The sequence below is a fragment of the Dromiciops gliroides genome, chromosome 6 (genome assembly GCF_019393635.1).
Source record: "Dromiciops gliroides isolate mDroGli1 chromosome 6, mDroGli1.pri, whole genome shotgun sequence".
Lineage (NCBI taxonomy): Eukaryota > Metazoa > Chordata > Mammalia > Microbiotheria > Microbiotheriidae > Dromiciops > Dromiciops gliroides.
The window spans coordinates 121,403,007-121,421,982 of NC_057866.1; the positions used below are offsets into that span (position 1 = coordinate 121,403,007).

General features: G+C 38.1%; 1 protein-coding gene across 1 annotated transcript in view; it reads left to right on the forward strand.

Moving 5' to 3' along the window:
- Positions 1–18,976, forward strand: part of ATP10D (ATPase phospholipid transporting 10D (putative)) — a 120,245-nt gene that overhangs the window by 96,579 nt on the left and 4,690 nt on the right. Inside the window, 7 exon segments of the mRNA XM_043973262.1 lie at positions 967–1,252; positions 1,489–1,565; positions 6,737–6,862; positions 8,912–9,112; positions 11,463–11,543; positions 11,670–11,774; positions 14,014–14,201. Of these exon segments, the coding sequence (XP_043829197.1) occupies positions 967–1,252; positions 1,489–1,565; positions 6,737–6,862; positions 8,912–9,112; positions 11,463–11,543; positions 11,670–11,774; positions 14,014–14,201 (1,064 nt within the window).

The window sequence follows — 18,976 nt, forward strand, 5'->3', positions numbered from 1 at the left end:
CAATGCTCTATCTACTGCGCCACCTAGCTGCCCCTCCTCCTTGTTTCTTGACCACTTGTACATTTTATATGATTTTGTCTCTGCATTGCATGAGAAGCTATCAGTTGTTTCTGCTTCTGTCACTGTGCCTGCTTCTAGTATCCTACCTTTCCTCTCCTAGATTCCTGCTTCTAATCTTGCAGGTTTAGAAGCTATCTAACCAACCTCCTTAGAATTAAAGTATCATTCGGTCAATCAACAAATATCTATTAAGCATCTCCTACATCCCAGGCACCGGGCTAGTCACTCGTGCTAGAAATATAACAAATGAAACAATCCCTACTCCCAAGGAGTTGATTTTCTCTCTCTCCCTCTCCCTCTCCCTCTCTCTCTCTCTTTCTTTTTGGAGTTGATATTCTAACAGTTTATCTAAAATAGTCTTGAGAGCCTGAGAGCATCTCCCATGGGTGAAGTGCTAAAACTTTCATGCGTGGCCATTGGCATTTGTCTGGGTTAGAGGTCTTTTTGATTATTGTCATGCACAGCTATGTTCTGGATCAAATGTGATAGTGAGCGTGAAGCACTTTGCAAACTTTAACATCCTGTATAAATCTGAACTATTCCAGCTAGACAATATCACTGGATAATGGACATATCCAAGTATAGTGAAAATACAATGTTATAATCCATTTTTTTTCTTTTGAGTGTTGGTTTTGTTTTCTCCCTGTCCAAGGAATTTTTCTCTATATAATTCACTTTTCCCCACTGTAAGTGCACATGCAAACATACTCCAATACATACACATACACATGCATAACTGTCTTCAAAAGCCCTGTTGATTGCTGAAATTTTATAAATTATTTCCCACACTAAGTTAACTTGATAGAGAAAACAATTGCTGAAAGTAAAAGACAATTTAACACCATGGGAACACATGTACCCAAGAAGCCCCTTCGTGCTTAATCTCTCTCCCTCTCTCTCTCTCAGGAAGCTTGTGAGATGCTGATGAATAAGGCTTTACAAGAACTTAAGAAAGGTGTTCAGAAGCCTCCAAATGTTCAGTCTCTTGGCACACATGTTCCTCAGCTACGAGCTGGACTCATTATCACTGGAAAAACGTTAGAGTTTGCACTACAGGACAGTCTTCAGAGTCAATTTCTAGAGCTCACTGGATTGTGCCAAGCTGTTGTCTGCTGCCGAGCAACACCCTTACAGAAAAGTGAAGTGGTAAAATTAGTACGAAATCACCTCAAAGTGATGACCTTGGCCATTGGTGAGTGTGTGCATCATTATGCATTCTGTCTCATTCAACTTCCGTGACAAGATCTGTCAACTTCTCCATTAGGCTGATTTTCCTTCCTTAGGATTTGGGAAAAGTGGGATAAGCAGGGAAGAGATTTGTTTATTGTACTCAGTAAAAATTTCCAAATTCATGTCTTTCCACATCCAAACATATTATTTTTTCCTTCTTTTTAATGCCGTCTCCCACATCCAACTGACCCTGGGAAGGTGATGGAGCCAATGATGTTAGTATGATACAAGTTGCTGACATTGGAGTAGGAGTTTCAGGCCAAGAAGGCATGCAGGTTAGTGAATGATGTGCGTATGAAAGTCCCTATGACCTCTAGAAACTACTCACTTCCCAAACCAAGGCCTTCTCTGTGCATCCCATAAATTTGGGTATGTAGTCTCATTGTTGTCATTCTCTTTAGTGAAATTGATTGTTTCTGTGATTTGATCTTTGACCCACTCATTTTTAGAATCAGATTATTTAGTTGCCAATAATTTTTTAATCTATCTTTCCATGCTCCTTCATTGAATATAATTTTTATTGCACCATGATCTGAAAAGGATACATTTAATATTACTACCTTTCTGCATATGTTTGTGAGGGTTTTATGCCCTAGTATATCATCAGTTTTTTTGTTTGTTTTTTGTAGTGAAGGCCTTTTCTCTGTGGCAAAATCTCAATAAAGGAAGGAATCTTAGATTTCCAGGTGGGACACTGAGTAGCTAATCCAAAACTACATTGCTGATTTCCTACTATCATGTAACAAGTCATTCTGCCTGAGCCTCTCTTCCTTTCTTCAGTAAAAGAGGCAATACAAGGCTGTTATCAACTTTGAAGAACTATTATGAAAGTGAATGCTCGGAGAATCATGAAGTGTCTTCTGTGTGCAAACCATTGTGATAAGGGAAACTCCAATGAGGAAACCACCTTAGCCAATGTAGATTTGCATTTACTTTGTAATTTAGTGTTGAGTTGCCTGGATCTCTGAAAAGATTGAATGACTTGCCCAGGGTTACAAAGCCAGCATGTATCAGGGATAGGATTTGAACCCAGGTGTTCCTGACTAAGGCAACTATCTATGGACTTTGTGATACTTTTGTGATTCAAAAAGTACAAAATTCTGTGCTCTCTCAGAGGAAAAATACTACAGAGCTGGAAGGGCTCTGAGGGTGTCTAATCCTCTGTCAAAAATGTTATTTTCAGACAAGGCCAATGAGTTGATTTGTTTTGCTGAATTATGCCTTTTTTTAAATAAAGGAGGGCTTCTAATTAGGGATCTAATCTTCTGTGCTTTACTAATCCTACCTTATGTTTACATGTTGTTTTTAGTTGCTTTTAGCTAATTTCTGTTCTTTCATTTTAAGTTCACAATAGCAAAATGAGGAACACAGCAATAGTGGCATCCTCATTTTGCTGATGGCAAAAAAAAAGGTGTAAATTTAGTACACAACGTAAATGGTAAAGTAAAAAGGGTAGTAAAATATTACTGTGTCCTCTTCTGCACTTTACTTTTGTGCTTTTAAAATAATTCTGTTGATGTTCTTTTTTTTCACAACTAATATCCCTAATTAGTAGCACTCTATTTTTTAAAAAAGGGTCTATCTAATTCAGCAAAACTTATCAACACATTGGCCGTGTCTGAGAAAGCATCTTATTCTGCATCTCTAGTCCATCACCTCTGTGTCAAGTGGTGAGAGGTATGTTTCATCAACAGTCTTTGGCCATCATTTTTTCTTTGAGCAAAGTCCAGAAGCCTTTTGCATGTTTTCCTTTACATTATTATCTTAGTTATCAAATAAATTGTTCTTACTTTGCGAAGATGTCAAAAACAGAAAACAGCATTGGTCCCAGTGTTAGACAACATGAGGAAAAGCAAAGATTCCTAGGTCACTCCAGTGAAGACTTCCCAACAAGTTGACTTGGCTGGGTGACTTGAATTTATCTAGGGCAGCTAGGTGTCCTCTTACTATTTCCTTCCTTATCTTGGGAATTAACTCCCTGTTAGCTGTTTTTTTTTCCTATTGTTTCCAATGCAAATTCTCCTTGGCAGAGAAAACAAAAGAAGCAAGATAAAAACTGAGTAGCTCTTTCTCTTCTCTGTCAATTATCATTATTTTAACTCCTCCAAGAAGGAAGCCAGACTTATTTTTGATCTTGTTCTTTCCCACAAGTTGTTTAAAAACAACAATGCTGAGTTTACTTCCAAGGCATCAAGAGCAATTGATGCTCCACTGTTTATGGAGAGTTTAGCATTCTTGCTCCTAAAACTTGGCACTAAAAACAAACTAAAACAGCTAAAAGAGAAAGAAGCACCATCTGAGCATTTTGGAATGTTCTGAGTGTCAAAGATCACTAAGTTTTGAACTTCCATAAGTAAGTAAAAATATGACATGTACAGATGCCTGATTTATGTTTTGTTAGGTGGTAGACTTGTTGGAGAAATGATCTATTTATTTGCTAGGGAATGTAGGGTTAGGGAGCATCTCTTATTCTTAGTAACTGGGCCTTCCCATCTTTAACGCAATTTAAAAAACATTAAGTCCTTTTCTAAGGAAAATATATTCTCTACCTGTTTCTGAAGGAGAATAGATACATCATATAAGAAATAACCTACACTTGATTGTGTATGGTACAACAAAGCTTTTATTTTAAAAGTACCAAGTCAGTTTAAGAGTTAACTTATATTTTAGGAGCACATCTTCAGCTGCCATGGTGTAGTGGAGAGAGAATGAAATTTGTACTTGGAGCATGGGATTTCTCTTTCTGGCTCCGTCATACCACTAGCTCTGTGTTCTTGAGCAAGTCATTTCTTGAATTGAATTCCCTTAACTTTGCTGGGCTTTAGTTTCCTCATTTTCAAAATGAAGAAGTTGGACTAGACGTTATCTGAGGTCCCTCTTAGCTGTAAGTCTATAATTTTATGGTCTTATGAACAGAGACTGCTTCCTGATCTGTAATATTTTAATTACCTATCCTACAGATCCATTACAAAGAAGCATAAAATTAGGTGATGTGTGTAAAGCTCTTTGCAACTACAACACACTATATAAACAAGTGCTACTATTGTGTTTGGTTCAGTTTTTGTTTTTGTTTGGTTGATTTTTTGGTTTGTTTTTTTCCCCCCAGGGCAGTGAGGGTTAAGTGACTTGCCCAGGGTCACACACCTAGTAAGCATCAAGTGTCTGAGGCCAGATTTGAACTCAGGTCCTCCTGAATCCAGGGCCGATTCTTTATCCACTGCACTACCTAGCTGCCCCCTATTGTGGGGTTTTTTTTTAATTATCTTCCACTGAATCTCTGCTCTGATGCCTCACAGTGGTGTGAAGGTAATCCTGAGTGCTTAAAGTATATGCCAGTAGGGTACAAGTTCTGGTGGGCTTGAACAGCTAGAGAGGCTTTCCATATGTTCCTAGGATAAAACTGCTGTCTGTTATGTGAGGTTTAGCTTAGGTAAGTGCTGAGAAGCTCATCCCTAAAAAGTCAGGCTGGAGGGGGATGTTTTGTTTTATTTTTGTTTGTTTGTTTTTAGCCACAGAAACACATAAAGACCAGACATTGTGATGCTATGGGAAGACTTTTGGCCTCTGAGTCAGCAAACCTAAGTTCAAATTCCTGCTCTTCTACTTACCAACTGTAAGCAACTCCTGAGCAAATCACAACCTCTCTGGGCTTTGGTTTCCTCATATGTAAAATTAGGGGTTTGGACTGAATGACCTTTAAGGCACCTCCTGTTTCTAAATCTATGACTCTGTGATCTCTAAAGGAGACATACTAAGTTGTAAGTGTGTCCATGAAGGAAAGTGCAGTTAGGTGGCAGAGTGGATAGAGTGCCAGGCTTGGAGTCAGGAAGACTCATCTTCCGGAGTTCAAATCTGGCCTCAGACATTTACTGGCTGTATGACCTTGGGCAAGTCACTTAACCCTATTTACCACAGTTTCCTCATCTTTAAAATGAACTGGAGAGGGAAATGGCAAACCACTCCAGCATCTTTTCCAAGAAAACCCCAAATGGGGTCTCAGAGAGTGAGACACAACTGAATCGACTGAACAACCACCATGAAGGAAAGTTTCCATGCTGATGAAAATTTCAGCTCATCAGAGTTGTTTATTATATATGTATGTATATGCATATACATACGTACATAGTCTTCAGACAGCTACTTCTGCCATAAAAGAAAAAATGCTGAAAAAACTGGCAAGAAAACTTTTTAAAAATATTTTTATTGATATTTTTATATCACTTACATTTCCCAGTATACTCTTCTCCATTGCAGAGAACTGTCCCTTATAGAAAAAAGTCACCAAGCCTAACTAACAATGACCCTATAAGAATTTCACATCCATCTTTTCCCCACCTCTGTGAAGCCATGGTAGAGGTGCCTTCTCATCTCTCTCTTCTTTTGAGCCAAGTTCAGTTTTTGGAATTTCAATTATTCTTCTTTCCATCTCTAATTTTGTGCATATTATTTTCCTGGTTCTGATTACTTCACTTTACATCAGCTCATAGGTCTCCCTATATGTCTCTGTATTCATTCCCTTTATCACTTCTTCTAGCACAGTAATAGTACATTGTGTTCACGTACCATGGCTTGTTTAGCCATTGCCCAGCTGATGAGCACTGACTTTTTTTTCTGATTCTTTGCTCCTACAAAAAGTGGGGCAGGGAAACTTTTAGAGGACAGTCTATTCTGGTGTGAATTCTTTATTGTATAATATTATCAAACCAACTCCTTGCTTTCTAGGATACTACCCGTTTATATGTAGCAAGTAACTCCTGGCTAGATTGTAAGGGATATTGTAGACTCAAGTGCTGATAGACTTGGGGAATAAGAACAAATGTAAATTCTGACATGCCTCTCCTAGAAAGATTGAGAATTTGGATCCCTCTTTGCCGGAAACATAGGCTGTGTGCCTGGCAGATTATTTAAAAGTCATGTGAGATTGTTGCTGTAATACTTCATGCTATTCCCCAAAATGGGAAGTAGAATTTACACTATCAGACTCTAGTAAAACTACATTGAGAGAGAACAGAATATGGGGTAAAATCCCACATGAAAGAAACAGGAAAGGGCTTATAGAGTCCGGGGAGAGATGGGGGAGGAGTGGGGCAGCAAAAGAGCCTTACACTCATCAGAATTGGCTCAAAGAGAGAACAGAACAAAAGAAGCTGAGGGATATGTGAGCATAAGCACAAGCTAGGGGAATGGAGATGGGGAGCAAGGTATGCATAAGGAAGAATGAAATGATAAAAAAAAATAATTTGTATGTATTGGTAAAATGAGAAATCCCTATGCAGAATGTTTATAGCTCTCCTCTAATTTCTTTAGCTTCTTCTATGTGCTTACTAAGTTCTGAATAGCAGAACTTGCTAAAAGAGTTTATAAGTCATGACAACTGAATCTCTGCATCCTGTCTGATGTATCTCCCATGTTTTCTGAATAGCATTTTCTTTTTTTTCCTCTGCAGGCAGTGATGGCCAGTGATTTTGCAATTTCCCGGTTCAAACACCTCACCAAGCTCCTACTTGTCCATGGACATTGGTGTTATACAAGACTATCTAACATGATTCTATATTTCTTCTACAAGAATGTGGTATGTGACATTTGGGCATCTTGTTTCAACACTCTCCCATCACTTGCTCCTCTTTCTTATTGGTCCTGGTGCATTAAGGAATGGTGACAGCATTTTGAATTTTGATCCTTGAGGTCTGGGAAGGAGATGGCTGGACCATTAATTGCTTTATCAAAAATAATCAAGGAATGTCCTGTGTGTCAACTGCTGGCAGCAAATTGCTAGGCTTTTCCATCAGCTAGGATTTGCTGCTCCCTGTACATTTAAATTCAATTAAGTCTTGTCTGGTTCATTTAAAATCTGATTTGTGACCCTCAGTAAAAGGGTTGTGACAAGTGAAACTATGAAATGGGTGATGCTGTCCGTTAGGAGAAATGGGAAATGTTTGGCTCTGACTTTCAGAAAATTTTGGATTTGCCCCCACCCAACTAGAGGGAACAGTTTTGCATTCAGCCAAAAAATGGAAGCCTGCTCTACAGCTTATTCTATTAGCAAATTCTTACAGTTGTAACTTAAAAGTTGGGGTAGAAGAGCTCCGAGGTACATTCCAAAACTCAGATTCTAGGTTTCTAAGAAGCAGCAATGTCACCAAGGGAGGTTGAAAGAGGAGGATTCTTTTCTCTACTGTGGAAATCTTTTGTGGCAATTTCAGGAGACCCTTTTTGACTCCACAGTCCCAAGGGGAAGGGTCCAGAATTTGAACTTAGAATTTTGAGTGTTGAACCAATAGTCACTAAAATCTCACTGCTTCCTTTTACATAGATGAGAAAACAAGTTCAGAAAGAATAAGTGAGTGTCAGGATAACTTCCAGCTAAAATTCTCTCGTTCTCATTTGATATTCTATGATAATGATAATATTTCAGTCAGCAGAATTTAGACCCAGTTCAACTTTAGCTGGCTAAAACAAAACAAAAAAGAAACCTCTTCTAAATGTCAAAAAAAATGGGGATCCATTGACATAAGTTAAATGGGTCATTTTTAGATGGTCCAAACATATGTATAGTATTTTTTAAGTTAATAGAATTTTGTCTTGAAGCTTAGTGCTTTTCAGAAATAAAAAGATGAGAAAAACAACGATTTATAGAATGCTGAAATTTTAGGAAAAGTATTTTTGCATTTGTAAATGCAAATGTTGTCTATGACTGAACTTGATGAATGATACATCTTTTAAATTAAAGTTCAGAGGCTTGATGGCCCTGTGATCTTTCAAAAAAAAAATCCAGCTTCTCAGAAATTCTTGGAAATATCTTTGAATTTTGATCAACAAAACTTGCATTTTTTCTTTACCTCGAGTGCTTAGACTTTCCTTTATCCCCAAAACCTACCTGTGTCTGAGCTAGAAAAGGATTATGCTGGTCCTGAGAAAGTTTTCATTCATAGAGATTATCCAACCAAAGATGTAAGATCTTCCATAGCAATTCCACTCTTGGCAGCCTTTCACAATGATATCACACTAAATGAATTTCTATTCAGTGCTCACTCAAGTGGGCAAATACAGGTACGGAGGAGGTTCTATAGGCTGTGAGGCATTAGATCAGTTTTTCCTAAGGTTAAATTATCCTTACAAGTTAGCACAAGAGCTTCTTACCATTGAAACTCTATGATACCTCTGAGACGCTGGAAGGAAACAAAATTAAATAATAAAACTATTTGCCCATTGCCATTCATATCAACCTCTGGGAGGATAAAACATTGTGTTTAATACAATTGGCTTCTTCAGGTGATGAAATGCTTAATTGGAGGCAGTTGGATGATTTAGTAGATATAATACTAGCCCTGATGTCAGAAACTTGAGTTCTAATCTCACTTCAGACACTAGTTTAGTTCCTCTCAACTTCAGTTTCCTGATCCGTAAAATAGAGATAATTAAAACATCTATTAGTGTGTTGTATTGTGTTATGTTATACATTAAATTATAATTATTATTTTTATAGCAAGTTCTTGTGGAGATCAAATGAGAAAATGTGTAAAGCATTCTGGAGACCTTAAAAAAACTACCTGAATTGCTAACTGTTGTTTCTATTATGAATCGTTGTTGTTAAATTTAGTGTTTTCCTTTTCATTTCTAGGCTTATGTAAACCTTCTTTTTTGGTACCAATTCTTTTGTGGATTTTCTGGAACATCCATGTCGGACTACTGGGTTTTGATCTTCTTCAATCTCCTCTTCACATCTGTTCCTCCAGTCATTTATGGTGTCCTGGAAAAAGATGTTTCTGCAGGCACCCTCATGCAACTCCCTGAACTTTACAAGAGTGGCCAGAAATCAGAGGTAGGTGTTAGAAAAACCTACACACACAGTGATCAACGAGAGGCAGTGTGATGGAGTGGATAGAGAATCAAGCTTGGAGAGAAGGTGACCTGAATTCAAGTCCTCTGTCACAAATTAATTGTCTGACCATGGGCAGGTCACTTAAGCTCTCAGTGCCCCTAGGCAACTCTCTATACCTCTGAGAAAGTTATTGGAGTGTTGTCCACTGAGAGCATAATCAGTTTCCATCTCCTGGCTTCCCTGTTTTCCCTCTGTTGATTATCTTCAATTTACCATGTATATATTTTGTTTGTACATGATTGTTTTAAATTGTCTCTCCCATTAGACTGTGGACTCCTTGAAAGCAAGGCCTGTCTTTTGTCCTTAATTGTCCTCCCTGCCTCATCGTTCTTCATCAGAGACTTGATTTGAGTTCAGAGTGGAAAGGATTTCTTATAAAGTGGCCACAAGTTTAGGGACCAGAATATAGGAGTGTGAAACTTGGGGCCTGCAGGCTCTTGGCTTAAAATCATAGAATCTCTTGAGGCGATGTCCTTTTAGATGAAAATGTTCATGGTTGCTCTGACCTGTACTGTATTTTAAGAGCCCATTTTAGGTGGGTTGACAGTTATCCCTGTGTTCTTCCTGGGGGAGCGGAGATCATTTATCCTGCTGGTAAACTTTGTTAACAGCCATTTACTTATTATGTGTTCTGTTGGGCTGGCTGGCTTTTATGATGTGCTGGTAAGAGCCTAGGCAGAGCCACATCATGCTGCCCTTGATATAGAATAATTGTCATCATTTAATTCACCTTTCCAGAAGTTGCTCTTCCCTTGAACTTGGCCTCCAAACACTTTTCTATAAGCTTTGATCATTTCCTGTCTTCACTGTTCTAAAATCTACTCCCCTGAGCTCTTTAAATCCCTTTTCCCTAATGTTGAAGAGGTCTGGAATGCTGACATGAAGTGATTCTCTTCCAGGATACAGTATTCTATTACCCATCTCTCATCACCCTTAAAGCCTCCTCTTTTCCATCTCTTGCATGTCTCCCTTTTCCCAAAGTTCCACTGCGTTAGTTTCCATTAGCATTTCATTCATTTTATCTCACATCTCCTCTCTTTCCCTGTGAGCATTTTTCAGTCCCAGTCCTGTGGGTCTTTGTCCACTAGCCAGTAGTAAGAAATTATTTTAAATTTTAAATTCAGTTGGACAGATATTTAACAAGCACAATGTGTGAAACACTGTTGTAGACACTAAGACAAAAATAAAAAAGATCCCTTATTTTAGGGAACTAATCTCCCAGGTGGTACAACATGGATATTGATTTTTTAAAAGTACAGGACAACTTAAAGCTCAATAGGGAATCTGGCACTCTAGCCACTGCCACCTAGCTGCCCCATTTAAATGATAGGGTATTGTTAAACAGATCAAGACTATAAAGGGATGAAAGTAAGATCAGAGAAGAGATGATAGATTGTGAGGACCAAGAAGGGTACAGGAACTGGAAGTCACAGTGAGAATTTGGAATGTGAGAGGGAATAAAAAAGCAGAAAGTTATGATGAGTGAATGTAATTTTAGAACTCATAACTTAGAATTCTAAGTTATGACTTAAATTAAACACTAGATCTTTCCCCTTCAGACCACTAGGATTCTTTCAAAGTCATCCCACTCTGAACGCATTCTCTTCTTCTAGTGAGTCTGTTTCTTGTCTCATTCAAGAAATTTGTTCTGGAAAGTGTGGGGGGTGGGGGTGGAAATCTCTTATCCTTGCTGTGTAATTGCTTTAAAAAAGCCTGACAAAGAGCCACAAGTCTTTGTTGTTTTGATTATTTAAGGGACCACAAAAGGTTGTTAAATTATAGGTTATGAAAGTATTGAGTGGGTGTGTGAGAAAGAAGAGAATAACCATCATAAACTTGCATGTTTATCATAGAGTTACTTCATTCAGGAGAGAGCAACATATTTTTACAAATGAGCTTGTACCTCCTTTTGTGAAAACGAGAGGGATTCTGGAATCTAGAATTTGGAGGAAAGGACTTTTTGTTTAGTGAATAGTAGGTTCTAACTACCAGCAGGAAGCTCTTTCTCTATAATCTTTCAGCTCTTCCTCATGAAGAGACAAGAGCAGAGATGTAAAATGAGCAAGAAGAGTTTCACCAGACTTTTTCCATTCATTCCCCTGTGGGGCTCTCCTATCTATGGTTTCCATCCTCCACCCAAAGGCTAGCTGGTTGAAAGAACAAGAGAATGATGGGTGATTTGCAACATTTTCTTCTACGATCAAAAAGATATTCCTGTCTCCTTTTGTACTGGTAATTTGTTCTGAGCCCAGTTTATCTCCCTACCATCTAATATCTGTTTAATTTCCAGGCGTATTTACCACTCACATTCTGGATCACCTTGTTTGATGCCTTTTACCAAAGCCTGGTTTGCTTCTTTGTGCCTTACTATGTGAGTACACATAGAAATATATTCCCCTTGTCCCTCTTCGGCTTTGTTTACTAAGATTTACCCTGCTATGCTGGTCACCTGTCATCAACCTGCAGCTAAATTCCCTTTTTCCCTTTCATTTTGTAGACCTACCAGGGCTCAGACATTGACATCTTTATGTTTGGGAACCCTCTGAACACCGCAGCTCTATTCATCATTCTTCTCCACCTTGTAATTGAAAGTAAGACTTTGGTGAGTGGAAACACACAGCAACCTAACCCCCGTTGCTAGGGACCTTGGACAGCCATGATAGTTGTAGCTTCACATGACGCTTGGCAGTTTTAAGCCTCATGGAGTAGGCTTTGGATAAGTGACAAGAAATTATAAACAGCCCCCATTAGTTGGACCAGGGATTTATTTATAATCCTATTGAGGGGCTGCTCCTGAATGTGAGGCTCAAGCTAAGAATGTAGGCAAATATCCCAGGCTAAGAGTAAGATGACCTGAATTGATTCTTGACTGTACAACTCATTGTGTGACCTTGAACAAGTCCCTTAACTACTTTCAGCCTGGTTTCCCATCTGTAAAATATGAATAATGAAGTGATAAAGTATGCATAAGACATTTTCTAAACTACAAAGTGCTATAGAAATGTGAGATGTTTATTATTCTCCCCTTTAGCCACAATGAAAAGGTGTTATCAATTTTTCATCTCCAAGGTTAGTGAATCAGTGCCAGCCAAGGTGAGATGACATTTTTATTAAATACAGAACTTAGGTAGGAATTTTAAGAGATGAGAATTTCTATTTTTATAATCTCAGCATTGCTGCCATTTGTTGAAATAGATGGTTTTTTGCAGTGTTGAAACAATAATGTAGCATTTGCTATTAGTGGTTGGTGGATTATTGTCTTTGTTATGCTTAGGGGTTTTTTTTGTTTGTGATACTAATATTTTTTTCAGATTGGTATTTCCCCACAGATGTGGTGAGAGAGGAAAAGTCGAATTTCTTCTGAAGGACCTGGCCCTTGGTGGCTTTTTTTCTTCTCGTGAAATCAATATGTTTTAAATAAGAAAAATCTGGAAGGGGTTACAAGTCAGGCAGTCAAGCATTTTAGGGCCTAGGGCTCAAAATGGAAAGGTGTGATGTATGCAGAGGTGAATGGGTTTTCATAAATCTCTTTAGAAAACCAGATGGACTGAGCAAGGGAAAGCCTCAAAATGAAATCCTTCTGTAGCTTTTTTTAAATATATAAACCTTTGTTTTGAAAGAATGCAGGAAGTTATGAAACTATCAAGTGAAAAATGTGATTGTCATAAAACATGCTCCTGACCACCATATTGGGATGTTACCTGGACTTCTGATGACTCTGAAATTCTAAGAGAGGGAAGATGGTTAAAGTACTTCTGCTGCCAGGGAAGATACAGAGGTTGAAGGGAAAGGTCGGTTTAGGCTAGCCTCCCTCAGAGTTCTCAGTTTGTTCAGCATCATGTCCATTTTGATTCCTTCACCCTCGTGTTGTTTCACGCAAGCCCCATCCTATCTGCTTCTTCATTTTTTGTCTTCGTTTCAGCACAGACTTTAGCTAAGGAGAGAACCTAATCAGTTCTGAAATAGATGAAATCCAAGAAAGGGATTAAAATGCTTATCAGAAAGAGTCAAATCCTTTTAAGAGAGTCATTGGGGGCTGTGTGGCTTGGGACAAAGTTTATGGAAGGAAAAAATCTGAGAACCACTGCTTTAGATCCATGAAAAAAAATCAGATTTGGCTGAAACAAAAAGAGTAGTTTGTCTAAATGATTTATGTTGATTAGGGTAGATAAGAAATGTGTCTGCTTCCCCTGAAATCAATACACATATCTACTCTAGGGAAAGAAGCTAAGTAGATTGGAAGGAGACATAGATGGATTGGGAGTCCATGAAATGGAATAACTAAATAAAAGGATTAAAGTGGTTTTTTTCATACTGTGTATTTTAAAGGATCCCTTCTAGAATAAGGGTTCTTAAACGTTTTTCTAGCTCTGACGACCTCCTTCTGAGTCGGAATAAAATCTGTAGACCCCTTCTCAAAATGTTTTAGAATGCATAAAATAAAATGCAAAGGATTACAAAGGAAAAAAATTAGATTGAAGTAGTTATCCAAATATTTAAAAATGCCAAGTTTATAGAACCCCCCCACCACCACCACTGAAATCTTCCCACAGACCCTAGGTTAGAGATTTCTCACAACTAGGAGCTCTGATGCTGTTTATGAGACAAATAAATTACTCTGCTAATCAGTTTTAATGGAATGCCACAAATTTGTCCATAGACATAGCTCTTGAGGTTTTAGTTCAACATTTTCACACTTGATCTAACAAGAAATATATACTGATCTAGGTTAGGAATGATGTCTGTGTAAGTGCAGGGAGTTTTTCCAGGCTGTGAAACCCAAGCATAAGGGAATTTGATGTCTTACTTACATCCTCTGCTCTTGTTCCCTTGCCTTGCAGACTTGGATTCACATGCTGGTCATCGGTGGTAGCATCTTAATTTACTTTTTCTTTGCCTTGGTGTTTGGAGCAATGTGTGTGACCTGCAATCCACCATCCAACCCGTACTGGATCATGGAGGAGCACATGATGGATCCGATGTTTTATTTAGTCTGTGTCCTCACAACCTGTATTGCTCTTCTCCCCAGGTATGGTGTGAATTTCACAACCTAAATGACCTAAGTGAAGTCATAGAACTGGAAGGGACTCAGAGATCATGTGATCTATCTGCCTTTCTAGGTTATTTTCTATCTTAACCACTTCAAGTCTTAAAGACAATGTCTCGGGACCCACAAATTATTATATTTTAGGGCTATATAACCATCATCTTCTCTTATATAACCTAGACTATTCTCTTTCCATTTCCTCTGAGGATACAGCAAAAAGAACTATAAATATCCCCTCCCCCAATATGATAGCTCTGGAGATAAGAATACCATTACATTTCACCTATTTAGAATTGTTTACAAATATATGTTCTCATATAGCAGTAAAAAAGACTAGTCAGCAATTGTTCTACCTTTTTGACAGAACAGAGGTGATATTTCTCAAAAGGATCTATATATGCAGTATGATGCTAAGTTAATAACTAGTAAATGACTTCATCACTCACATTAAAATCAGGAAACACATGTCTCTAATCTTAACATTAGGGTTTTTATACTTGTTTCTTTTTTATTGAATTCACAGGTATGCTCTGCCTTTCCACCCATGCTCCTTACTTGCAATATCTTTCAAATTATTTAAGCTTGGAAAGTATCACACTGTGTAGGGATTTTTCCCTTGCTAAACACTTTTCTTTTTTAAAAAACTGACAGATACTCGCCAACACTTTCAGCACAGATGCTAGTTATGGCTCTCTAATAAGTCACCTTTTCAAAAAGTCAGTTCCAGAGTTACACCCATAGAGCCAAACCTTCAACCATTGATTTTTTCTGCATTAATTAAAAGGAAAAGAATGAAGAATTAAAAAAAACCACTGTCAGGGGCAGCTAGGTGGTGCAGTGGATAAAGCACTGGCCTTGGATTCAGGAGGACCTGAATTCAAATCCAGCCTCAGACACTTGACACGTACCAGCTGTGTGACCTTGGGAAAGTCACTTAACCCTCATTGCCCCACAAAAATTAAAAACAAAACAAAACAAAAAAAACTTTCTCTGCCTTAGAGATACCTCCATACCCATCTTTGATACTAGATGCACTGGAACTGATTAAGGGATCATTAGTCTAATTCCAAATCACATGAGCAACAAGATGGAGGAATAGACATTTCCTCCATTCCTCACCACCTCTTAAACTTTCTCCAAAACAGAAATTATGTGCCAAAGAAGGTGAAAAACTCCATAAGCTAATCCTTATTTGTGCTCACTCAGCCCCCCACACTCCTGGCAGTAAAGCTACTTGACCCATGAGCTTGCAATAAAACCCAAACACACTCAACACCTACCCCTTTTTTTTACACTGCCATGGAGATAAACACTTTTATTTTTCAGTTTGAAAGGTGTAAGTCTCACTAGCCAGCACTGCAGCAGATGAACGAATAGTGGAGGACACAGGTCTGGGACTGTAATAGGGTGCAACCCCATCTTCCAACCTGGCCCCCTTCCCAGAACCTTAAAGATAGAAGCTCTGACAGAAATCTGCCCGGGCTACAGTAGCACCAGCATGGTGGCACTCTCTATAGCTGGGCCAGAAATTCAATAAAAAGGACAGGACACAAGGTGAGAGGAGGAGAAGGGAGGTGGGGGATTGAAGCACTCTACTAAGCCTGAAAGAAAGAGTCCAGCATCCTGATGAGGCCAGTTCTGTCTTCCTAAAAGTCACTGGGGACAGAGACCTAGGTTTGGTGAACCATGAATTTGCCCGGTAAAGGACAACACTGATACATGAAGAGCTAACCTCCAGGGAAACCATCATCACAGGGAGAGAATCAAAGTGAAAAAGATTGGGGAAAAGGGAAATTACCAGAAATACAGAGGGAGAAACTCCAAAACCTTGAGTATAAGCAGATAAATCAACAGGGAAAAATCATTAAAGGAAAAGGAAATATATAGCCTCCTAATCTAGAAAATGAGTTCAAATATCTACAAAGTATTGCATAACAAAGGAAAATATTCCATATTTGGTGAGGCTGAGGACACTGGATTTTGAGAATATGAAACCATAATATGCTGTTCCTGAATGGTTTAAAAGAAATTAGAAAATTGCAAAAGTAGAATTTATGGCCTGACTAGCAAATATAACTTGCAAAATTAAAAAAAAAAAAACTTGAGTCTGTAGTGTGGCAAGACTCACCAAATAAACAAAAAAAGCAGGGGGGAGGGGCAACTGAGATGAGAAATATAAAGAAACGCAAGGGAAAGTCAATTAGAAGAGAAGCAATAATGTGTTGTAACCTATATCAGATCTCTTATCCCTTCTGAGATGGTAAGCAAAGAGAGGAAGAGAATTTGGAACTTTTTTAAATTGTTAAAATTGTTTTTATATGTGATTGGGGAAAATAAAATATTTTTTAAAAAAGAAGAGAAGCAATAACATCAAAAGAAAATGTACTATATATGCAAAATACAGCTATCTTAAAGCCAGGGTGAAGAGAGATGTGTCCCTCATGCTGGGTATTATCTGTAAGGATTAGGTGATTGAAGGCATTACTCATTACAATTAGAGTAAGAGTCTGAGCTCCTGGGGGAGTGGGGAAGCATGGGGAAGTGTTGGAGATTTTGAGACAAATGGAGAAGGAGGGTAACCAGGGAGAAGGTATATAGAGTCAGTGCTGGGCATCCTAATCAGAGACATAAAGGGAGGAGGGTCATGACAGAGGGGCAAGTGTCCTCTCTGTCACATGTAGAAATTGGCATTTGGGGGCAGCTAGGTGGCGCAGTAGATAGAGCACCAGTCCTAGAGTCAGGACTACCTGAGTTCAAATCCAGCCTCAGACACTTAACACTTACTAGCTGTGTGACCCTGGGCAAGTCACTTAACTCCAACTGCCTCACTAAAAAAAAAAAAAAAAAAAAGAGGGGGCAGCTAGGTGCCATAGTGGATAGAACACTGGCCCTGGATTCAGGAGGACGTGAGTTCAAATCCGGCCTCAGACACTTAACATTCACTAGCTGTGTGACCCTGGGCAAGTCACTTAACCCCCAATCGCCTCACCAAAAAAAAAAAAAGAAAAGAAAAAAGAAATTGGCATTTTTCTGGAAAGGAGGCACAATGTAAGTGGGGGGAGATGAGATCCCAGAAAAGGTACCTTGGAAGTTTGATTCCATGAGAAATGCAGAGGAGGGCTCATGAACCAGAGAATGAGAGAAATCTTCTCTGGAAAGAAGTGCACAAATGAAATTTTTAAAACTAATGAGCAGAACTAGTTGAAAAGGAGGAGAGGAAAGAATTAAATAACCAGAAGAAAGCAAGAAAGAAAACAAAACTCCAAAGGTAACAGATGGGGAGGGAGAAGAGAGAAAAAAAAAATTAGAGACAGAGGAAAATATAAACCTCATAACTTTAAATGTGAATGTATAAGAAAAACAAAACCCTACCATCTGTAGCTTACAAGAAATGTATTTTAACAGCAAAGATATATACTATTCAAAACTAAGGGGATAGAAAATAATTTACCATTCATCAAGTGAATCCAACACAACAGGCATTGCAATCAAGCTGAAAAAGTGAAAACAAACATTCAAAAACTAAAAACGGGATAAACAAGGAAATGGCATTATGCTGAAAGGAACCATAGACAACAAACCAATGTCAATATTAAACTTAATACGCTCCAAATGCCTTACCATCCAAAGTCATAAGGGAGCCATTAACTTAGCTACAAGAAGACATACATACTAAAACATTAATGATATGAGACTTCAGTGTCCTCATTTTTGAGTAAGATGAACAAAGATAGAAAAATATAAAGCTGTACAAACTACCAGAAAAAGTAGAACTAAAAGACTTATGGCATCTTCTAAATGAGACTACAAAAGAATATATGTATTTCTCAGCAGTACAAAGAACTTTTTTACAAAAATTGACCATGTATTGGGACTATGGAATATTGCAAATAATGGTAGAAAGGCAGAAATTTTTAAAAAATCCTTTACAGACTATAACCCAATAAATAATAATCACTCCCTTAGGGACAGAAACAAAAGACAAACCCAAATGGAGACTTACCAATGAAATCTTAAGTAATGAGTGAGTCAAAGAACAAACAAAAAAAGAACAATTAATAATTATGCAAAAAAGAAAATGATAATGTTGAAAAAACAAACCAAAATTTCTGGGATGCATCTACAGCAGCTCTCGGGGGAAAAATTATATCCCTACAAACATATTAACAAAATGAAAACTAGAGGATTAATGAACTGAATATGCATTTTATTTTGTTTTATTTTGCAGGGCAATGAGGGTTAAGTGACTTGCCCAGGGTCACACAGCTTAATGTCAAGTGTCTGAGGCAGGATTTGAACTCAGGTCCTCCTGAATCCAGGGCTGGTGCTTTATCCACTGCACCACCTAGCTGCCCCAAATATGCATTTTTTTAAAAATTAGAAAGCCAACAATTAAACAAGCCTGAAATAAATACAAAAAAGAGATATAACAATTAGATGAGAATTAAATGGGAGTGGCCACTAGGTGGCACAGTGGATAAAGCACTGGCCCTGGAGTCAGGAGGACCTGAGTTCAAATGTGACCTCAGACACTTGACACTTATTAGCTGTGCGACCCTGGGCAAGTCACTTAACCCCAATTGCCTTACCCCCCCCAAATAAATAAAGAAATAAACAAATAAATAAATAAATGAGAGGAAAACAAAGACCCATAGAAATGACAAATCTAAAAGCTCTTTCTTTGAAAAGACTAATAGAATTGATAAACCTTTAGCTAATCTTATTAAAGGAAGAAGGCAGAAAGTCAAATCAATAAA